Raw genomic sequence first — 24,152 nt, 5'->3', positions numbered from 1 at the left:
AGCCGTCGTTAACTGTGTCATGACTGAGAAACTTCCTAGTTCACATATTTAATCTTTTGTAGTGGATGGAATGCACTTAAGTGGGTAAAATTGTGAATTCTTGTGAGATTATGTCTAAGCTGATGGGGGAAGGATCAAAAAAGTTAGAGGAGTATGAGCCCTCCCAGCAAATCTTGGACTTTCAGCCCAAACTGAGATTTGTCCCATACCATACAAAGCTTTTTCAGGTGTATGTGTATAAAAGGTAGAATTTGGGTAAAAACTGGGTAGTAGAAAAAGGCAGAATGTTTTAGTACCTCAGGCTTTTGGCAGCCTGCATAGTCAGTGTTTACCTCAAGCCTGAGAGTAGGGGACAGAGCAATCCAGCACAGGGAGGGTACACTTGAGGCTGAACTGTCTGTGCAGACTGGTGGTTTTGAATATTTGTTGCCTAATTTAGGGGGAATTTCTAGAAGGTATGAGTAGGGCTCTGCATTTTGCTTTTTAATGTACTGCTTCAGTTCCCATTTTGCTGTTTAAGTAAGGAAGAATGACGGAACTGCTGTATGTCTTTTCTCTTAGTCATTTTTGGTTGTGTAAAATAAGTTGCAGTGGCTTAATATACGGCAAGAATCTGGGTTATTTCCTTTTCAGCTGCTGAATTTAGACTTAGTATAAGGAGTTTCTACTCTAACTGAATGCATGCAGGTATGTGCTTCAGGAGCCATGTGGGCTTCCTGGTTACATGGGAAAGTCCATGTGTGATGAACTGCAGAATTGCATCAGTAGACTGCTACCACCATGCTTCTAGGATACTTAGAACATCAGTGTGTGTAAATAGTTAGCATACTTACTGAAGTTGTGAAGCTGGAAGTTTCTGATGTTTTTTTCCTACTGTTGTGGCTATTACCAAGCCAAATGTGTTTTTTCTTGCTGAATATGTAAGTTTTATTGCCCTGTGAAAGACTCAATCTTGGACTGATTCTGTACTAAAGATTAATTGATTGCATGTGCAAATCCAGGTAGAGCATAGGTGCTTCCACCTTGGGCAGATAAGGAATGTTGTGTGTATGCTTGGAGTGCGTGTGCTTCATACTGCTGAGGAGCACTGCAGTTTCTCTAGTAGTGCCACACTGGAGTAAGACTGAGGTCAGTTTATTTTGCCTTGTTCATCAGACAAGCAGTAAATAGCTGGTAGTTGCAGAAGCTATTTACCTGGGTGAGGGTCAGGTTGATGATGAGGAGCCTAAATGTCTTGATTGTCCAGCCTGGTTGACTCACCAAGTTGGTGACTTGGTAAATGCCTTACTTTTACAGTTAAGAAATAGGAGAAATTAATTCAGATTTTTGTTCAAATGCTTGTTAGAGATGTCCAGAATGGCTTATCAGCAAACACATGGGTCTGTTTCCCATTGTTTTGTTGCTTCTGAGGTGCTGAACATGCTGTTGGCATCATTGGTAGGTTGTTTGAAGTCTTGGAAATTCAGCCCATTGCAGGTCAGCTCTTATTTCAGCTCTTCAGCTGAGACAGATACTGTGGACTTTGGTATCACACAACTGGAAGTTGCTGGTTGCCATGGGACTATTGATTGTGACCCAGTTACGTACAGGATGGACAAACAGAGCGGCCCCAAAGAAAATGATACTTGACGCTTCAAAAGAGCGTGTTTGTTGTCACAAAGAGCTCAGTGTTACTATAGGAAGAAAAATGTGAATGGAAAATGGATATGTTGAAGATACCAAATAGCCCAAAAGCTGAAATTCTGGTTTAAAGAGACAACAACTACACTAACAGTCCTTTGGCTTCAGGACACATGTAGACATTTCAAAGCAAAAAACAGTGATTAAACGGACAGTGAATACCTGAGAATTAGAACACGTGAAATTAAGACGTAAGTTAGAGAATTAACTGCATATTTTCTACAGCTGAAGTATGTTGGGAAACAGAGTTCCAGTGACTAGATGGAGATAATAAAGTAGATCATGCAAGAAAAGTAGAAATAGTTGTAAATACCGTTCACTGTTTGTGAAGGTGCAGAATGTGATACCATGAATGCCCTTCCAACAGAGAATTAAATCCATCTTAATGAATAAAGGTGTATTATGTTCTAGATATAGACCTGTGTAAATCAGCAGCATTGTGACTGGATTGTTTTAAAGAGCTTGCTGACAAGTCTGCAGGCTTGCAGGCAGTTTTTAGTAACTGTTAGTGTTGGGGATCTTAAAGCTAACTATGCCAGAGTAGACAGGGGAAGGATAACTGATTTAACCATATTCCAGCTAGCTTGACAATCCTCATCAAAACACTAGACAATGCAATATTCAATTGATAAAACATTAGACATTAATATCAGTCTGTATCACTTCAAGGGAGATGTATCATACCAAACATGGTGACATGCTGTAACTTTTACTTGAGCAAAGGACCTGCATGAGATGTAGTAAAGCTGTGTCTTCAAATGGCATCTGGTGCAGGGGCAGGGAGACAGTCCAACTCTTGCAGACCCCTACTGCTACCTATCTCCTTCCAGATACTGCTATAGTTCCTTTTGTTGGAAGAGCAGAATCAGTTAGGACTCTGACAATACCCCTTTGGGCCTCATGTACTGACATGTAAGTGCTATGTGGTATTGCAAAAGTAAATGCATTAAGAACTGAGTAGCTGATACCTGTTAGTCACTGATGATGAATCATTATCAAATGGGAATGCTTCTAGAAATCTGTTTCAACAATCGAGGTGAGGCCGGATTCCATTGGACATTTTCATCAAGTACCTGGAGACAGGATCTGTGCTGATACAGTTGGCAGACCATATCATGCTAAGCAGCATGGTAGGCAAGGATAAGGCAGCTTAAGTGCAGGGAAATCTGAGTATTGTGGTGAGCTGGTATCAGTCCAAAGTGCATTTGCATCCAGGCTGGCGCAAGGTCATGGTGCCTGCAGGCATTGTACTTCAATGTGGTTGACCGAATTAGAGAAAAGGCTGTTTTGGGGGTACATTGAGGAATCAGTTGGACTCCTCTCCCACAGGACAGCAAAGGTGTGTAAGTCTGGGTGTGTAAGGAGGGGCAATAGGCAGAAGAAGGTGAATTGTGTATGTTTGTGGGGTGTTGAACAGCCTGTTGAAAACACAGGCTCAAAAAAGAGTCAGAGGAGACAGCTGAAGGCAGGGTGGTGTTCAGGTAGCACAAGGAGAGCTTGAAAAGCTCCTTCTGTTGCTGGATCTGTTGTTTCTTGATAAATAAATGGTGTGACTTGATAACTGGTGTGAAGCACCTTCTGAGGGAGAGAATGGTGGGGCTATAAGGATGACAGAAACAGGCATAGCACAGCACTCACTGATGGCTGGGAGCTGAAATCAGGCAATTGGAAATAAGACATTCGTTAGTAACGGTGAGAGAACATAAGCACTGGAACAAAGAAATGACAAAAGAAAGTGGTGGATTCCATATAGAATGTTCCCAGGGCTGAAAGCTGGTCTGAAAGCGTTATGCTAGGCAAACAAAGGTTTGGCTTATAGTTTTATGTGATCTTCTGGGTGGAATACAGGAATAATCGAGTAGAGTGGTCTGTGGCATCCCTCTGGCTTCAGTAATTCATACATGGGGCTATATAAACCTGCAGAACAAAGTGTTCCTCAGGTGCTGAATGGTTGAGCACTAACTGGCCTCTCTGATAGAAAGTATATATTGTGGCATGTATATACATACATACTTGTGAGGCATATATATATGGATGGTGCCTCCCGATGTGAGATATGTAGCTCCTCTCTTCCATATTTTGTGAGCAACAGAAGAAATTGGAGTCCGCAAGCGGCTGCTGAGAGTTTCTTAATCATGCATGGTCTCAAACTGGAAAACATTGGTGCATTTCCACTCTGCTTATGCTAGGAAGTGATTCCTCCCTGCAGGGTGGGTTAGCTTGTCTGAACTCTGTTCTTCTCTCTCTGGAACTGATCTTTCTTGCCTATAACCAGATTTGGAGTCTTTGTGCTGCTCTTCTCTTGCAAAGCTCAGATCTCTCCGTTCCTCTTCTTGATGGAGCATCTAAGGAAATGTCAAGGAAAAGCAGAGTGGAATGGACTGAGTGCAGCAGGATGCTCACAAGCAATGAGCTTATAAGCATTACTTTGTGGGGGGGTTATTTTTATAATGGGCAGTTAATCTCTGGAACTTGCTGCTGCATGATACCATTATGGGTAAGAATTAATGTGTTTCTAGGAAGTATTTGGCACCCAGGGAATGAGAGTAGCTCCATATAAATCTATAAAACCTCTGGTCCTAGGATTTAAATACATCTTGTAGCAATGGGATCTAACATGGTGGGCAGATCATTCTATAATTGTTTACTAGGAAACTTCTTTTGCTGTAACATCTGTTTCTAGCTACTTTCGACAACAGGAACTGGTGATTCAGAGATCTGTTTCTATATTTAATGTGAGAAGGAGCGTAGTGCCGGCTGAAGGAACACTGAGGGGGTGTGTACGAAAGGGAGGTGGTGATAAAGGGAGAACTCACCCTGCATGCTAAAATGTGCCATTGTGCCTCTGATTGCAGGGCAGACAAGCTGATCTGCAAACAGAATAAACACGGATCAGTAACAAACTGGTTTTGAGCATTCAGCTTTTCAGTGTTCATACTTGAGTGGTTTCTCTCCTTGAATTGATCTGCAGAGAAAACGTATGGTCTTTATCTGAGGGTTGATGTTGTCACAAGTGGGGAGAGGAATGGAATGGAGCAAGGAGATGGAAGATGTGGGAGGAAAAAAGCCTAGCTGTCTTCTATCAAGCAGAAGTCTCCCATTTTCTTTATTAACTACCTCCTGACACTCCTTTTGGAGAAAGCTTGTCCCTGTTCTCAGGTTGAGAGTTACAAATGTTTCAATCTCCATTGCTTTTTCTTTCCCTTTTTTTTTCTCCCAAGGTTACATACACAGGCACACTCACAGCTTCTGTGTGTGTGACAGTTGCATTGGATGGATACTAATGGACAGAAGAAGAGGTACATGCATGACTGTGAGGGTTGTTTAACTACTGCTTCCCTTTCATTGTCTCCAAGCACTAGGATAGCTGCTTAGCTGTGCTGGCTGTGTCTACTTGAGTATGCTCCTGAGATGTCACTTGAAGAGCAGAGCTCTTCTGTGTTTGTCACTGTGTCCACACAAAAACATATGTATGTGCTCAAATAAACCAGTCAGCTCCTGGATGTGTCTTATGACCCATGTCTTTGCATTGTCCAAGAGTTTTGGTGGAAAGGCATCTGCAGAATTATAAAAAGAGGGAGAGAGAAGTCTTAAAACAAGAGTATCACAACATAATGTAATAAAAGTTATAAAATTTGAGCAAATGATCAGGCATTTTAGCAAGTTTGTCTTTGTAGGTGGGAATGGTTATTTTGTGGTCAAGCCATTCGTGGCCCAAAGATGGGACCAGTTAGTGGACTTCCTTTGGAGTGCTGAGCAAGGATAAAAGTAACAACTCAGTTATACCTCCCAGGCTGCCTGTCTGGTTTAATACAGCACTAATCTGGCAAGGCATCAAGTAAGGGATACTGGATCTTTGAACAGAGGAAAACAACATTAAAATCATAGGTGCTATGAATTAGCTCTTAAGAAAGGCATCAAGAAGCAATGTTAAGTGTGGTACTTCGTGGCTCTTGTGTAAATACCATGTTTTCACCCACATAGAGTTATTCCAACACAAGTTAAATACTTTGTTGTAGAAGAAGCTAAATATTTTGGACTGTTGAATCTGAAACACAGATGATATATTGCAGCAAAAGACTCCTGTGGAATTTTTTACGAGATGGATTTTATTTGTCTTGTGAGTTTACAGTAGTTCTTCAGTACATGCTATTGTATTGCTTGTGTCACTGGTCTGATCTGGAATTTGATGACTGAGTAGATTGCATCATTCGCTAGCTGTGGAAAGATGGCTTGATCTGTAAGATGTGTTTGTGTTATATGGGTTTTGTAATGTTAACTGTAAATCATAGATAAAATATGTTTAGTTAATGCCAGATACAAGCTCTTGGTGTTCTTGTCTGCCTGCAGTAGTTCCGAGAGTCAGAAGGAATCGTAGAGGAAACTAAAGCTGCTTTTATACTTTGTTTGAAGGAGGGGAAGTAATGAAATAAGTAACGTAGTGTAAGGCATCTTGAAAATTGAGACTTTTAAGTGGTATTTGGGCTTCTACCAAGGAACATGCTGCCAGCATTCTGGTTTTGTGCATTAGAGGATAAAGAAAATACTAGAAAATCCCTTGGCTTGTGTCTGTAGAGAAATAACTGCTTTGCCACTATGTTTTGGCCATGTTTGGTTGTGGTAATTTATAGGTTCGTATCCTGTGGGTTTTCAGTGACTTAAATTTCTAAGAAGAAACAGTTTGTCCTGTGGTGGTTGGTGAGATGGTGCTACAGTTGGCAGGGGGACATTGTCTAGGAGAATCAGACCTGTAGTCTGTTGTGGCTTTAACAGTGACGGCTGCCTCAGAGGAGGACTGGAGAAGACTAATAGCTGGTGATGACATAACCTGGTTGGTTGTTCCCTGCTGACCTTTACCTTGGACTATAGAGGTGTAGAGTTCCTAATTAAAAAGCTTAAATGTAAGTCTAACCTGGAAAGCTTCAATATTTCATGTTCATCGGCTTATGCTTTTGCTCATTTCTAGTAAACCTTTGAGTCTGTGTCACAGTGAAGGAGTAGAAGGATCTTTATTCAGAAATCTGTTCAAATTGCAGCTACTTACAAACAGCAATTCAGAAAACAAGAAGTTATTTTATGTAACAGGAAAACTTCAAGTGTGCCATCATTATACAATTGTGTTTTGTGTTTGATTAACTGAAGGCAGTAAGGATTCCCTAATAAATGAGTCACAATAGCATTATTGCTTGTATTTATACATTTTGAGATCTTGTCTTATCCTGTTGGCCTTTACCTCCATGAGTGTTTTAATTCTTGATGGGATTTTTGGTTTTGTTTTAGAGCCACTTAATGATTAGTCATTTTGTTTTTCTTGTACATATACAGCCAGTTGTATCTTCTCCCTTTAGGCATGGAAGTTTTATTACAACTTGCTTCTCTCGACTTGACAAAGCAAGTGTCAGCAAATATGTCCAGCTTCAGCAAGTAAGCCTATGCAGAGCATTAAGAAGTGTTATCTGCAGATTAACTCAATGTGGAAACCTCAGCTACACTCCCTAAGGAAAAATTCTAATATAAAGAGAGAAATAATCTTATTTGTGAATTGTGCACCCATATGGAAGTAGCAAAATTTCCTGTTAATTTATATCTTTCAAATTATATCTTTGTTAAATCACTTTTCAGACTAGAGTCCCAGATTAAGGAATAATTCCAACACACTACTAATACTTGCAGACTTTTTTAGGATGCCTTTACTCTGTGACTTTCGCTGTGGTTGTAGTGTTGCTAATGTAGAAGATAGGAGATTTATTACTGTTTCTAGCCCATGGCATGGACTTAAAGGTTCTTACTTGTGTAACTGGTCAAGCTCAAATCTTTGCCTTCCTCATACACTTTGCTGTGTTATACAGTATGCAATCCTATGCAGTTCAGCTGATTTTTTTGCTCTGTAATCTTTTGGAGACAGGATTACACAATGCGTAATGCTGTAACGCTTTGATATAGAGTAGGAAATTGAACCTTTTATGCAATATAAAGTGTTAGCAGAATCTGGCTTTTTGTCCAAAAATCACTTTCTTTATTTGAATATGAAGAAACTCTGACCAAGACCCAGGAACTCAGCGTTATACAAGTAGCAGAGAGCATATAATGCAAGTATTGTGAAGCATAGTGGCATCTGATGCATGGCATGATGAGGCAGAGAAAGGATGAGTCAGGAGCAGGATTGCCACAATGGTCTATCACATAAAGAATGTTTTAACCCAAGAGCAGCTCTGCCTCTCCTGACAGAGCAAGAAGCACAATACGCCTTTAGCCCCATTTTGTGACAAGGGTGCAACCTTCCATGGAGCCTAAAGAATGATGTCTGGCTGGCCCTTCCCTTCAAACTTCACATAACAGCTATCTCATGCCTGTTTATGTGTGATGAGCAAGGATCTGACTCCATTTCTGCAGAGTCCTTGTGATCCAGGGCTGCTTTGCTGTTGATGTGGCTGTGTCCATGGGCAAGACCTTAGAGCTTACAGCAGTAGCACATCACCTGCTTCCTTAAAGTCACCATTTTGGGTCTGTCCTGCAAGGTCAGTTGGTCCCAAGCTTTGTGACAGGGGTAGAGAGTGGTCTTTCCATTTGGTTTTCTAAAGCAAGTCTGTTCTGAGAAAACTGCAACCAGTGAAAGATTAAAGGAATGATTTAGTTAAGTTTTGTTATTCCAAAGTTCCTTGGTGGGTTTATATCTAAGAGGAAGGGTTTTTACTGTTAGCCTTTGAGGAACTTGAGATGGAGATTAGAATTGCTGTTTAGCCTAAAGGGGAATAACAGCTATTATGGATTTTGGGGCTTTCATAACTTTTTAGTTTAGAAAATGTACTGGAGGCATAATTTGGCAAGCAGAATGCTTGGCCAAAGACAGGCTGTTACAAATCTTTATAATGAATTAAATGTCTGGTTTCGTTCATGTTTTGATCTGGCCATGACAAATCTTGAACTCTTAACTGATGGCTTATGGGAATGTATTCATATGTATATTATTGCTGTACACCCACATGCACAGGCAGTAGTCCAAGTGTGCACATGAAATAACAGGAACATATAAATAAAGTGGTTGGCTAGTTATCCTTAGGTTCTTGCATAGATCCTTGTTAAAATAGTGCCAGTCAAACACCAGATCTATTCGTAAGTATCAGAGATTACTCACATTCAGCTATGATGTGATACAGGTCACTGCGTGGGCAATTTGTGGCTGTCCTGTGTTGTTGTTTTGTGTTGAGTCAACGGTTTGAAATGCAAACTAAGAGCTGAAGTAATCCCTGCTGTCCCCTGAGAGCTGCAGGTTGACTCCAGGCTACCCCGTTTCAAGGAGAGGGGTATTTGCAGACACATAGCACCTGATGCTATGGAGCGTGATGAGGTCTCCGCATGCCTGTGGGAGAGGAATACTGTCTCCCACCACCACCACTGCAGTGGAACTGGTGTTTTCTGGTGCTGCTACAAGATAAAAGCAACATTTTCTCCCTTGTTCTGTTTCATCTTGTGTAAGCAATGCCACATCCATCACATGTTCCCATAGGAAGACTGCTGGAAGTGAAGATAAAGGACAGTTTGCTTTAGGACAAGTCCTGCATCTTCACCTTGTTCTGCACAGGACACCAGGGCAGCAAGGGGGGCTGAACTGCACTTCTTAAAACCTTATGTGGAGGAGCTACGATGAGAGCCAGAACTCTGAAATCAGTGATGTGTACTTGCACAAGCTCACACTTTGTTTCCCCTGAGATTTTTGGCATGCTGTTAGAAGGGACCCTTCTTCTCTCAGATCAGTATGAGCCTAGTGCTGCATCCTGAATTCTCCTTGCTGGTTACCTGCACTTGCACAGAACCTCTTGGGGACTTGGCTGGGGCCTGCTGGAGGATGTGAACATTACCTGTATGAAGCAGTGGCAACAAGGAAAGCTGACTGCTTTGTTTTCCTGCAGTTAGAGGGCAACTCTTATTTCTGTAGCAGCTGAGGAGTAGTGTTTGTGCTACTGTAAGTGATGAGTAACTTGCCAAAGCAAGCTGAAATGGCAAGTGCCTGGGGCAAGGGGAGGCTGCCTGCTGGATAAAAAAGCTGCCTCTGACCCTGTCAATTTCCCCATTTGGCCATCCAAGCAGATAGCATGTTAGCTGCAAAAGTCAGACAGTGACATGGTACATGACTGCATGTCTATGAATGTGGCTGCCAGAAGTGTTATTCTGAGTGCATGGCAAAGGCTGTAGTAATGGTGAGGTGGTAGGTGCTGGAGCACAAGTGGCATCTTGTCCATTGATGAGATAGAATAAGATGTCTCCTTACTGTGTTTTTATTTCCTTTGGGTTGAAGTACATACTCAGAAGGTTTCATTGTCTATTTTAAAACGTATCTAGCTGTAAAGGGAAGCTTCATTGTGTCTTCCACTGGAAAGAAAGGCTTCAAGAGCTGTTAATATTTGAGATATCATCATGCCCAAACCAGTGGGAAGGAGTACGGCTCAGTATATAAGAATGCTGTAACTGTAAATAGGTTTATCTGGACATAATATTAAGCCTTTTCAAAGACAGTGGTGCATCAGCATGTGAAATTTGATTATACTTTTAATCACACTGTGATCCCATTTTCCTTCTGGAAGCCTGATGGATTTTGGTGTTTTGCTTTGAATTTTACAGCCACAAACATGCTTGTCATTGTCTAACAAATAATCACTCTGAGATTGCAAGCCTTCAGGGCAAAGGTTGTCTGGCTGGAGAGAGCCCTCAGTGCAGAGGTTACGATTCCAGCTGGAGCAGTTGGGTCAAATCGTGATACAAATTTAGCAATAGTAAATATTTATAGTGGGGGCTGTATGGGTCTGTTGGTGTTGGTGAATGGCAGCAAACAACACAACTGAGCCTCTCCGACCCTTTTGGCAGAGCTGGAAGCTTGCTTGTTAGAGCAGGAATGCTGCGGTCTCAAGTCTTTTGGGACCTTATTCTTAAGGCAGGATTTTGAATGGGGTTTTGAGAAAATAAAGCATGAAAAGGAAGGAGATGATGTGAACCCATCAGCAGGATTTCAACACAGCAGCCTGCAAAACATGCATTGTGGCATAATTCCTCTTTATGCTGAAGTACTGAGATTGAAGTACACACCCTGAACCAAACAATTAGGAGACTAGATGGACTAAGTAAATAGCTTATCTCTTACAGAAAGCAGCTTAAGTTTGGAAGAGGAAAAAGAAATACAGTTAAACTTCAGTAAATCCCTTTCAGGATAAATGCTTCAGCTGCAAGCCTTTTTCCTGGCGTGAGACCAGTGGAGATTCTGCTATTGGAAGCTTGGCAGGAATGCGGTAACATTAATAAGTCATACTTCATCTGTTGATCAGAGCTTTACCTGAGAAGTCCTCATTGTTACCTGTCCGGCAGGATGTCTGAAGCGTAGAAGATCTCTTTGCTTGCTAAAAAGCAGGTAGGTAGCAGGTTGGGAGCAGGGTTTGTGTTGTGCAGCGTCTACCCAGGGTGTGGGGACACAAGATGGTGAGAGGGGTGTTGGAAGCTGCGTAGCACTTACCTCAAGTGGCTTTTGTGACATGGCTTTTAGAGCTAATCCTTGGCTTGAGTGAGGAAGTGTCCTCTTCTCCCTGGGGAGCAAAGAAGCTGGGTGACTTTAAGTAGGAACATAGTTTGAGTATTGTCTGTAAAGAGTTGGAGAGACCGTGTATTTGAAAACTGAGGTTGCAGCCTATTTATTGGGCTGTAAACTTGCCCTTTTGTGTTTGCTTTATATTTTTATCAAGGTAGCTCTGTGCTGGCATCATGGGCAAAAGGAAAGGTGGAATTAAAGTGTGCTTTTCCATATCCTGATTCTCAGCTGAGCTTTATGATCCTTCGTACTGCTCTTGCCACAGAAAAGGTCTTGGCAAAAATAGAGGAGCTGTGATGTGCAGGTGCTTACATATAGCTTCATGTGTTGCTGGGTGCTTTTTGTTGCGTTTTAATATATGTTTAATTTGCTTTTGTTATTCTAACTTTTTGATTTGTGTGACCTTTCCTAGATGGCTTTTAGCTAATGTATATAATGGAAGTGTCACTGCAGGTACTTGGAAATACAGCACCTTGTATGTGGGCAAATCTTGTATAGGAAACTTCTGTTTAACGTGTAACCCAGTGAGAGTCACTGTTTGTTCTTCTGTCTAAAGAAATGAACCAGCTCAGGTAGGGAACAATGGAGCCTGTTCTTTAGTTAAAGGAATGTAGTCTGTTCTTGGCTCTACATCTCCATGAGGATGCTGTAAATGTTCCAGTGCAAGGTTGCTGGCATATCCATTAAAAATACAAAGAGGGAAAGTATTCATTGAAAACAACTTACTTTAGTTACTCAGTAAACCTGCTCCCATTCTGATGGGGATACAGTTTAGAAATTAAGTAAACCTAGACTTTTGTACCATGAGTTACAGTGGAGAGGTCATTTTGCCCTTAAGAGAGGCTATGTTAAAACCTACAGTAATATGAACTTCAGCAGCATGTTTCTTTCTCTTTGGTAGACACTCCTTCCTGTTTAGAATGTGTAGTTAAAAGTACTAATATATCCTCTAATAAGATTTCTATCTTTACATTCTGTGGCTTAAAATCACTCAACTGACAGCTCTGTGCCAAGTTCAATTTCTTCCTGCTTTTGAAACTGCCCCAGTTCCAAGTGAATCCCAAACAAGATGAGACAGAGACTGGCAGCGTGTATGGCTGTGGATCAGGAAGGAGGACTTGGAGGATTTGTGTGAGTAGCTGAGTGCCATCTCTACCTGTGCTCAAGCTATTTCATTTAACAAACTTTGTAGCCATGCAGACTTACTAGGTCTTTTCCAACCTGGTTGATTCTATGATTCTTTCTCATGTAGAAGCAAATTTTAACACAACATCTCAAGGTCTAAACCATTTTTAACTGTTCTGTTTTTCAGATTTCTAAGTTGAAAGGGAAATATAATTGTATTATTTATTTTTTTCTCTTCCTGTCCTTTTAATTACTTTTTAATTTATATTGTATCACTGGGATATCTTTGTTAGTGATAAAAAGCAGCCTGTAGGGATTAGGATTACCAGATGTGCTTTTATTTTGGTGCAGCTTGCTTTTGCATCTCGATAAATTCCCAAAGTGCTCTGGTCAGTAGAAGCACCAGATGTTTTACTGTGTGTTCCTGTACTTCTGATACAGTGTCATGAAAACACTGCAGAAACATCACTGGCTAAAGGATGAGGAACAGCAGATTTGAAAATGCCAAAGGGATTAACACTTAGATGTGAGCAGCTGCTTAGAGTTACGCCATCCAATAAACTAATTGCATTGTACATCTCTGGCAGCACAGGTTAAATCAACTGCAGTAACTCAGTTGTGTTTGTACTTGGGTAAAAGAGCTTAGTGTTAAGCTGGGGATCTTGCACACACAAGTTGGGCTGTCTATTCAAGAGTACTGGTGTGGGGATGTTTTGGGAGTTCTGTGACATGAGATATCAACTGTTAGTTTGCTCACTGGTTTTACTCTAGTCTGGCTAAGTAAACCAGAAAATGCTATTGGAAATCTGATTGTTCAGCCTTAGAGTCACTGCTTTGATCACTGATGATGTGCTGCCTTGGGTTAAAGACGGTATTGTGTATATGGTGGTGGTGGTAACAGCAGTGTAAGGTTTGGAGCGCATGTGCCGGGGCAGACCAAGGCATGTTCTTTGCCTTCATCTGCAAGCTCCATGGTACTCTGCTGTAGGGCTCTTGTTCAGGCAGCTATGCTGTGCAAGACTCATGTTCTTCACTGGAGAAATTGCCAGTCAAATGCTGGGGCATTCATGGACTCTTACAAACATAAGTTCAGTATCCTTCCCTGCTGAGGTCTGGCCTCATTAGTGATCTCTCCTGGTTTCTTGCATGTTGCCTTGCTACATTGCATGTTTTATAACTGTAAAATTGCATGTGGTGAACTGCAACACATACAGTTTTATTATACTGAGCTCTTCAGAGACTCATGCAGAGGGATGCTGAAGGACCACTCTCCACTCTTGTTTCTCTCTCCTGTCTCTTCTCTCATGCTGTTTATGATCTCCAGTGCTACCAACTTGTGTGAAATGAGCATGGAGCAGCACTGCTGAACATTCAGCGTAGGATCTCTTTGAGGTTTTCAAGGTCAAAGGCTGACAAGTTATATTCTGAAAGATGCTGAGTGCCTGGGGATAAATGTGAATAAAACCTGAAGCTTGTACTTTTGGTCAAAGCAGCCTTCTTGTAAGAGCATGGCTCAGCAGTACTGCAGTTGCTTATTTTCTGTGCTCTGCAGGCTCAGAACTCTCATGTGAACACAGAGTTGATGGTGGTGTTAATCTTTGGGTGTTTTGGGGAGCTGATCAGTACAACATTGGGCTCCTGTTTTGAAAGTCATCTTTAAACAGGCCTCTCTGGTCACTTACAGCAGGGCAAGAATGAGGTATGGTTTGGAGTTTATTGTTTATGATCACTAACGCTGCTTTTTACACATCACATAGATTACAAAACCATCTGCTTAGGAGTGGTAGATAGCACTAGACCTTCAAAGAGCTGGTAAACAAGGAAGGATAAGTATAAACGCTTAAATAGCAGCATCCCAAAGTAGGTTAGAGCATTTGTTACACAACCTGGAAAAGCCCAGCTTGGAAGGGCAGAGTTTTTTAAAATAAAATAATAATAATAATAAAAATTGTTTGAATTTTTGTAACTGGATTCAAATCTGACATTGATCTTAGAAAGCAAGATTCATGTTTTCTTCTCTAACTTACAGAAGCCTAATATTTCTGTGTGCAGTCTGCGAGAAATCAGATCTTAATACTTTTTTGTTTACTCAATTACTGTCAGTCAGATTAATGTTGTTCACCCAGATGGTGTTCCCTGAGTTGGGGAATTGATTTACGTTCTCTGTGGAGATTATATGTTCCCTTTAAGGTTGGGTCCAAAATTATAGCTGTGCATTTGGGCAGTGGGATGGGTGAACTGGGGAGATGCATTAGCTGTGGGGGTTTTAGTTTGGGGGTTTTGGTTGTGTTGTTTTTTTTTTGTTTGGTGTTTAGTTTTGGTTTTGTTTCCTAAATAATGAATATGTGAATGGTGTTAATGAACCCTCCTGAATCAATTAAGTGTGATATCAAATAATAGCTTCATAGTTTTCCATATATATTTATATAATGATATTTAGATAAAATGAAAAGCTATTGTGGAACTGTTATTCCTTAGTTGAAAGGTTTTTCTCTATAGGAAATCTTTCAGCTTGGCATTTGTTGCTTTCTCCTTATTTAGTTTCACTTATCCATTACACTCACACCATCTCTAGAATAGTCCCTTCAGGGTGACACACAATTAATTTTAGACCAAATCATGTGCATAAATATCCCATGCCATAGGAATTTGCTTAGCCTGGAATATCAAATAGGCCAAACAAATAACAATTTGCTCAGTCAAGGGGGAGTCAGGCAAAATCAAACTGACTCAGGTCTTGCAGATTGATCTAAGACTGGCAGGTTTGGTCACTGTAAGATGTTCAGGGAAGAAACAGTGAGTGGGAATTATCATGCAGGTCCTTATGTTGAATATGGTTTGGAACTTCCTAGAAAGAAAGCACTAATCGGGAAGTATCCGGTACTGTAAGCCATAGTTAGTACACGTAGTCCTTGTGTTCTTGTGGTAATTAATGTTCTGCAGTACCTTCTGCTGTTGAAGAAACAGCAAAACATTTTGTATAGTAGAGCAACACTATACCTATGTTGTGTTTTACTGTGGAATGTTTCCTGGGCTTTTCAGGATCTTGGTGCATGGGCTGCTGCTTTCTTGACAGCTGTCCAGGGGCAGTGCCTCAGCCAACACAATAGGAGCTGCAAACTGGGCTAGGCGTAGTGGTAATATTTCCAGCTATATTAGCAGGGACAATTTCCCTCTATTACTAGATCCCGAAGCCTACTGGTGTCCTGGTTAAACCACCTTCAGTTTGTCTTGAACTTGATCTCAGAAACTGAGTAACCAGTGCAGGTGACAACTATGTCTGTATGCCCAGAATGCATAAATCCATTTGTAGGCTCTTCTCTGGATGTCTTTATACATTATTTCACAAGGGCTCTGGAGCTCCTTACATGTGGTTTTGTGGGGAAGAAAGAAAAAGGGGTGGTGCCATCTCTTTGATCTTTGCAGATTGTCTGTGGAACAATTGATGTTTGCAGTATCCTGGCTAAGAGGAATCTCATAATCTACTTTTATCACATTAAGGTCTAATTGCCTGCCTTAATAGGGATGGTGCAGAAGTAGAAAAACAAAGGAAGCAGAAATGGTTGATGGAAAGAAGAGAGTAAACTATACAGTGGAAATAAACCTATGGTCACTTGATCAAAAGCAAGCTAGCAAAGCCTTTTAGTTATGGGAAAACTTCTTTTCTCCTTACTTTCCTGTGGGAAGGGAGAAAACCATTTTATTCATGGCAACACTTTTTCTTTTCAACTAGAAATGTTTTCTCTATTATTAGGAAATTCTTGACCAGTTGTGGTGACAGGGCTGATTCAAGAATCTTTTTGTTTCCTGAAACAAAGTGGACTTGTTCTGAGTCTTGGGAACCTGCAAGTGAAATGAGAGGTTCATGTGCTACAATTCCGGTTTTGTTTGTTCTAACTTTGGATTTGCTTTAAGCTGAAATATGCTTTTAAAACAGGAGGGGCCAGCGAGTTACAGGGGCAGACATGTTTTATCAGTAAGTACAGGAAGAAGTGGGATGTAAATAAACATTAGTGACATACCAATCTGCTGCTTCCTTTTCCTCTAACTTCTGTATTTAAGCTTGTTTCTTAGGAAATGACCCCGGTATGTCCACTCTGTATCTCAGCATTTATAGCCTGAAATATGTCAGGAGAATTCACTAGGTTAGTCACATTCTGAGCTCTTCCTATTATAGCTTTTCTTTGAGACTAATGAGGGGATTACATTTGGCTAAGTATGACATCTGAAATTGGTTGTTAACCCTTGATGTTTTAATGTGGGGCTGTAACTTAGAACAATTATATTGTCAATGTCAGTGTTTTCTTCTTAAATTCTGTTTTTATTGTAGCTATGTAAGTGCAAAATGAAGTGGTTTTAGTTCTTACAGCTCCATATCAAATAGCAATGAAAAGGGAGGTAGTACTACACTGCTTTCAGAATGTCAAGTTTTTCTACCTAAAATCTAAGAAAGAAACAGTTGTGCTTAGAACAGTTTATTTGTCTAGGTTAAAGAATTACCTGCTTTTTTTCCCCAAAAGGCAGACTGCACCCAGTAGACTGCTGGAAGTAATGGATGGAGCTGGGAGAGGTTAAGGTTACCCTAGAGCATCATCCAAGTTACAGAGCTGGAGACAAAGGGTTTTGGGGAGAAAAGCCCAAAAGATCATAGTGCAACAGGCTTGAATTAAAATCTGTGCTTATTAAAACTAAACTGAAATATGCTGGTTTAAAAAGGAAACTGTCCTGAAATTCCATATTGGAAATTAAAACTCACTTTTCTTCAAGAAACACAGCTTGCTAGTTTAGATCTCAGTGTGTCAAAACCCCGTGTTCTAGTGAGCCTTATCAAGGTCCTTTCAGTGCCCTGTAAGCCATGAAAAGGGCTGAAAATGTTTGTTTTCACCATAAGAAAACATTCTTTTTATTTAATCTATTTTTCTTTTTATTCCTTTTCCTTTAAATAGCTTAAATTTAACCTGGAATAAAGAAAATCCAAACCCACTACAATACTGTTGTTCTGAGTAATCCTTAATAGTTTGATTTCTAAGAATTGGCAAAACCGAAGTAAGTTAACTTCTATGGTTATTAATGTCATAAAATCAAACACCAATACATGTAGTGATGGATTTAAGACACAAAATACCACATTTTTTGCAGCCCATCAGTCAGAATGTCTTATACTTACATTCTTTCCCTTTGTTTCTTAAGACTCAGAGCATTTAAATGTTTTAGACATGTGAGGACAGAAACCTGTTTTCAGCTCCTGGAACTGATTTTCACCAGCTAGAAAAAAGAGCCTGCCTCTGTTTTATGAGACAAAGTGTTAGTAATACCACAGAGGGGTTTTTGTGTTTTGTAACTGCTAATCTCTGCCAAAACAGCAGCTCTTCTGTGAGTATCAGTAACTTGAAAGAAAAGACATGTTTAGAGCATTAAATGTGGTACTTCTCAGTGTAAAGCTCCTGTTACACCACCCTGCCTACAGCTCTCACAAAGAGGATTACATGGGCTCTGTTGTGCCTCCTAACCTCTTTGAAATCATTCTGTGTCTGTAAAAGACAAGAGGTCTCATAGAGGTGATTTTTCACTTTAGATTTTTTACTGATATTTCTAAGTCTCTACCTGGAACCGCTTTGTGCTCTCTCATTTCTTTCCCACTATTTCAGTTGCTTAGAATAGCCATGTCTGCCACACTTGGGTTTCGGTGCTTTATCCATGTGCTCTCGTGGCAGAAGCAAAAAAGCACCATCACCTTCAGACTGTAAAGGAATTCTGCAGGTTGTGCCCAAACCACAATGAAGTAACTTCCCATGTGATCAGCTAGTACAAAGTTAAGGGAAAGGCTGACCCCAGAGAAACAAGCAGTAGCAACTACCCATCTTTGTCACAGCAGTAATTTTATTCCTCCTTCCCACCCATGCAGGAAAAACTTCCACCTCTGCTGCTGTTGTAGAATCATAGAATGGTTTGGGTTGGAAAGGACCTTAAGATCATCCGGTTGTGTTGTTCTCCTGCCCTGGGCCAGTGGTAGTTTTGCCTTAGGAGTAAGGAGGGATCTGTCCATATTAGTACAAATGATTAATGCTCTTCTTCACACGGATGTTATTTAAATATTAATTCTAAGGCAAGCAGTCATGCTGTGACTCAGTCTAGGTAAGCACCAGGACACAGTAAAGAACATGGGAGTTTGTAGCTAATTTGGAGTAAAGCACTGTGTAGCTTTGGTAGCTGTGGGGTGTGTTACTGCTCTGTGTCCTTCAGCACCTCCTGTAGCCAGGTGCTCCTACAGCCCTGGGGTGGTGTGTGGAGAAGGGCTTGGGAACCGTGCTGCTAAGAGGCTGCTCTTGTGGAGCTGAGAGTGCTGTAAGACCCTGACAGCTTGTATTACTGATGAGGGAGGAGGATTTGCCATTTACCAGAAAACAGAGAGAGATGGAAGTTCCTTCTGCCATTCCCTGAGGAACTGAGCCTGAACTTTCACGTTTTGGCAACTCTGCCCAAAGCACCAGTTGGGATGAGTGCTGCAATGAGATAAACCCTCTGCCTCTGGTTGTCTTTCCCAAATCCTGGACTAGGTATGCAGTATCCTCTCAGTGAAAGCTGCTGGGGGAGCTTGGGAAGCCAGGGCTGGGTTCCTCCCTGTGGTGGAGGAGACACATTCATCCTGAACTCCATGCTGGGCTCTCCAGCAGTGACTGCTGGCCTTTCCTGCACACCAACACCATGGGAGCGGCTGCAGGGCAGGAGAGAGGCTGATGTGAGCCTTTGACCATAGAGGCCGTGGCTAATACTTGAGTTCTGCATATAGAAATGTCTGATATCTTCAGAGAAAATAGGCTAGAAATAATCTGTCATGTTGTGTGTTGTTTGCCTGTGACACTGTCGTTTAGGGTTTGTAAGGTGCTGGTCTGTACCAGCTGGTATGCTGCATGGATCTGATGCATCTTTATACAGCCTGCTTTGATCTCCTTGTGCTCTGCTAAGCCAGTCTTCTCCCAGCAAAAGGAGTCAGGCTTTGTGTGATCATGTACATCCTGTCTCCTCCCCTCTCCGTGTATACACACAAGCTGCATATTTTACTTTAGAAATGCCAAATTTGGGTCACAAGTTCAGCAGCTAAATGATGATTTTACCACATCCTGCTTGCACAGGAAGCTGCTTTTCTAAAAAGCTGATAAGTTGAATCCTCTAGATTTTGTCAAAACAAGAAGCAAATTAAGCTATTTAAAGCTGCAGAGAGTTCTGGATTGTCACGTGATCACTTTGCCTCACAGTGCATGCTTAAAGTGATTTAACTTCAAGGGAATTATAGTACATTATCTTAAAGTGAAACCCTTGTAGCCTGCTCCTGTATTACCTGGACTAACCAGCTTCCTGTAATCACCAGGCAGTGATGTTAACCTGAAGAAAAGAATTCCTTTAGTAGTACTGTACCAATTTTCCTCCATTATGTTAGTAGAATATTGTGAGAAGTTTCTTTATTGGTTGGCTGGGATGGATTTTTCTAAGGAAGGATTATTTCTTAATTAAATAGGGAAAATACAGGCCCAATGAATTGATAACTGTTTCTCACTGTAAAACTTTCACATTAAAATTATGCCAAAAATTTGTGTAGTAACTGCAAGACTTGTGCAGTGGTACTGAAGGGAAAGTAGCTAATCAACCTGGTAAGCAATGTGGATGCTCAGTAGCAAGAAGTGGGAACCTTCTGAGGGTCTGTCTGTGTGTCATGGTGTGATTGTTATTCCATGGTGAAATAACCTGCTCACCAGTCAACCATCCTGATTTTTTTGCCTCTGTTCTCTTGTAGGAATGTTCACCCTTGCAGAAGTTGCATCACTCAATGACATCCAGCCAACTTACCGGATCCTGAAACCATGGTGGGATGTGTTTATGGATTATCTAGCTGTTGTCATGTTAATGGTTGCCATTTTTGCTGGAACCATGCAGCTGACCAAAGACCAGGTGGTCTGCTTGCCAGTTCTGCAGTCTACTGTAAATACAAAGCCACAACCCAGTACATCGGGGAAGGCTGACTTCACCACTGTTGAAACAACCACTGGTCAAGGAGAAGTAACATCGATGGGAACGGTTTCCTTTGGGAGTGCCCCTACTGTAACACCTGATGTACTTCTGAGCAGAGCTACCTCGTCTCAGTATCAACCCACTGAATCAGGCCAGGAGCTGAAAAAAGAGCAGAAAGATTCCTCAGGCCGTAAAACCAACTTGGATTTTCAGCAATATGTATTTATTAACCAGATGTGCTATCATTTGGCTCTTCCTTGGTATTCCAAGTATTTCCCCTATCTTGTTCTCATCCATACTATCATTTTAATAGTCAGTAGCAATTTTTGGTTCAAGTATCCCAAGACTTGCTCAAAAATTGAGCATTTTGTGTCTATATTGGGGAAGTGCTTTGAGTCCCCTTGGACTACCAAAGCCTTGTCTGAAACAGCATGTGAGGACTCAGAGGAGAACAAACAGCGGTTAACTGGTGCCCAGTCCCTACCCAAGTATGTTTCCACTAGCAGTGATGAAGGAAGCCCGAGTGCCAGCACTCCCATGATAACTAAGTCTGGCTTCAAGTTTTCAGCTGACAAGCCAATGATTGAGGTTCCCAGCGTCACTATCTTAGATAAGAAAGATGGAGAGCAAGCCAAAGCACTGTTTGAGAAAGTGCGTAAGTTCCGGGCTCACGTGGAAGACAGTGATCTGATTTATAAGCTCTATGTTGGCCAGACTGTCATCAAAACTGTCAAGTTCATATTTATTCTTTGCTATACTGCAAACTTCGTCAACACCATCAGCTTTGAACACATCTGCAACCCAAAAGTGGAACACCTGATTGGTTACACCCAGTTTGAGTGCACACACAACATGGCTTATATGTTGAAGAAACTGCTCATCAGCTATATTTCCCTCATTTGTGTCTATGGCTTTATCTGCCTCTACACCCTTTTCTGGCTGTTCCGAATACCTTTGAAGGAATATTCATTTGAGAAGGTCAGAGAAGAGAGTAGCTTCAGTGATATCCCTGATGTCAAAAATGACTTTGCATTTCTCTTGCACATGGTAGATCAGTATGACCAGTTGTATTCCAAGCGTTTCGGTGTCTTTCTGTCAGAGGTAAGTGAGAACAAGCTACGGGAAATCAGTTTAAACCATGAGTGGACTTTTGAGAAGCTGCGGCAGCACGTTTCCCGCAACGCCCAGGACAAACAGGAGTTGCATCTCTTCATGCTGTCGGGGGTCCCTGATGCTGTGTTTGACCTGACAGATCTGGATGTGTTGAAACTGGAGCTGATTCCTGAAGCTAAAATCCCAGCGAAAATCTCCCAGATGACAAATCTCCAGGAGCTTCACCTGTGCCACTGCCCTGCCAAGGTTGAGCAGACTGCTTTCAGCTTCCTGCGGGACCATTTGAGATGTCTTCACGTGAAGTTCACAGATGTTGCAGAGATTCCTGCATGGGTCTATCTGCTCAAAAACCTCCGGGAGTTGTACTTGATAGGCAACCTGAACTCTGAAAACAACAAAATGATAGGGCTCGAATCCCTCAGAGAGCTGAGGCACCTGAAGATTCTCCATGTGAAGAGCAATCTGACCAAAATCCCCCCCAACATCACAGATGTCGCCCCACATCTGACAAAGCTAGTCATTCATAATGACGGCACTAAGCTTGTGGTACTCAATAGCCTTAAGAAAATGACTAATGTCGCGGAGTTGGAACTGCAGAACTGTGAACTGGAGAGAATTCCCCACGCCATCTTCAGCCTCTCTAACTTACAGGAACTGGATTTAAAGTCAAACAGCATACGCACAATTGAAGAAATCATCAGTTTCCAGCACTTAAAAAGATTGACTTGTTTAAAGCTATGGCACAACAAAATAGTCAACATTCCTTCCTCCATTACCCACATAAAGAATTTGGAGTCTCTTTATCTCTCCAATAACAAACTCGAATCCTTACCAGCTGCAGTGTTCAGTTTACAGAAACTAAGGTGTTTAGACGTGAGCTACAACTCCATCGCGTTGATTCCTGTGGAAATAGGTTTGCTTCAAAACCTGCAGCATTTTCACATCACAGGCAACAAAGTCGATGTTTTGCCAAAGCAGTTGTTTAAATGTGTTAAGTTGAGGACTTTGAGTCTGGGACAGAACTGCATTACCTCAATCCCAGATAAAATCAGTCAACTGCTGCAGCTGACTCACCTGGAACTGAAGGGAAACTGCTTGGACCGCCTGCCAGCCACGCTGGGGCAGTGTCAGCTTCTCAGGAAAAGCGGGCTCGTGGTGGAGGATCACCTCTTTGACGCGCTGCCCTCAGAAGTTAAAGAGGTGTTGAACCAAGACACAAGCATTCCGTTTGCTAATGGGATCTAGGCGGAGGTGAAGTGCTCTCTGGTAGCTGACTTCCAAATGGCATATGCTAAACAGTATGGCAATTGCAAGACCATGCAGAGGCGGGACTGCTCTAGCAGGGTTAGAAGAGGTGTAACCGAGTGTTCAATGTTTGCAGTGTTTAGAAAGATTATTTCCAAGATTTTGGACAGGGTAACAAACCTGAATAATCTCAATTCCTTTTTTTTTCTCTCCCCTTAAATTGTTTGTAACATGGATGCTGCCGCTTTTGAATGTTTACAGATTTGCTTGCCTGCTTAAAGTAAATGATTAAATTGATGACCTTTTCTTACTATGCAAGTTGTTCCTTAAGGTCTGGATTTACTTTAGTGCATTATGGGGGGGAAAACACAATGATAAATGTATATGGTATGGTCCTACCAGCACTCAAAACACATGTTGATGTGTATTGTTAGTGTTTAGCCATCCTCCAATGAAACCAGCTTGGCTGTGCTTTGAACTGCACCAGAACCACCATTTACAGGCATTAAGGTATGTGGCTTGCATCAGGCCAAGTGTGTTTGCTTTCTTCATCCTCAATGCCTCATGTTGTTGGATAAGATTTCTGCTGTGGTCCAGTGTCTGGTCCTTCACACTGGCAAAGACTGGTCCCATTCCTGCCACTGGTCTCTTCCTCAGTTTCCATAAGGTTCCTCTGTCCCACCATCAGTGGGTGGTAAAAGAGAGAACACTGTCACTTGGCTTCCAAGTTGGGGATAGTTTTGGTATTTGAACTGGTTTGCAAGGCGAATCAAAAGCCATCAAACACCACTTTACTGCTTATGGTTTGCTCCTCTTCTGAGTTTTCAACTTGAGGCATTTTATGAGTTGGTGATTGTTGTTTCACAGGCCTTGCTTAGGAACTGGGGTGTCTGCTCCATTTCCTAGACTGATGACAGAGGCATAGAAGTTGTGATTTACCCAAACATGATTTAGCTTTACCACCTATTGTGGTGTGGCTCCCACACCTGAACTTCAACCACAGGACCACCTTTTTCCCCCACCCCATCCCAAGTAGTTTGATGGTTTTGAACACTTAAGTACTGTTAGAAAAGCCTAGCTATGTGCCACATAAGTCATCAAATAAAGGAAAAAGCAGACAGCAATGAGCGTGGGATTTCTCTTTGGCTGTTTTCTTTGGTGGTGGTGTGGTTTTGGTTTATAACCGAGTTTGCATTGCCAGAACCATTAAAGAAATATAATCCATTAAATCTGCAAAATCATCAGTTGTAAATCTTCCCCATTTACATTCCATGCGTGCAGAAAAGAAGTACTATGCTGGGAGATGATTACATGATTACTCATGGTTTAAACACAATTCCCTATTGTGGTGCGGTCAGGACTGAACTAGTCTGTAATTCAAAGGACTGTTCTCACAGAGAAATCCTCA

At 41.5% G+C, this 24,152-nt stretch overlaps 1 protein-coding gene across 6 annotated transcripts in view; it reads left to right on the top strand.

The window, feature by feature from the left end:
- The window catches only part of LRRC8D (leucine rich repeat containing 8 VRAC subunit D), a 48,481-nt gene extending 24,609 nt beyond the window's left edge, over positions 1 to 23,872 (top strand). For 5 of the 6 annotated variants that reach the window (XM_034063935.1, XM_034063934.1, XM_005143581.4 and 2 more), the window contains one exon: positions 20,172 to 23,872. In XM_034063935.1, coding sequence (XP_033919826.1) covers positions 20,174 to 22,744 — 2,571 coding nt within the window. In that variant the 5' untranslated portion in view covers positions 20,172 to 20,173 and the 3' untranslated portion in view covers positions 22,745 to 23,872. Of the gene's footprint in view, positions 1 to 10,875; positions 11,081 to 20,171 lie in introns of those variants that run through there. The other variant, XM_031044189.2, reaches the window with a different exon arrangement.
- Positions 23,873 to 24,152: the final 280 nt, after the last annotated feature.

Source organism: Melopsittacus undulatus, chromosome 6, assembly GCF_012275295.1.
Source record: "Melopsittacus undulatus isolate bMelUnd1 chromosome 6, bMelUnd1.mat.Z, whole genome shotgun sequence".
Taxonomy (NCBI): Eukaryota; Metazoa; Chordata; class Aves; order Psittaciformes; family Psittaculidae; genus Melopsittacus; species Melopsittacus undulatus.
This window is presented reverse-complemented; position numbering and strand designations above follow the sequence as displayed.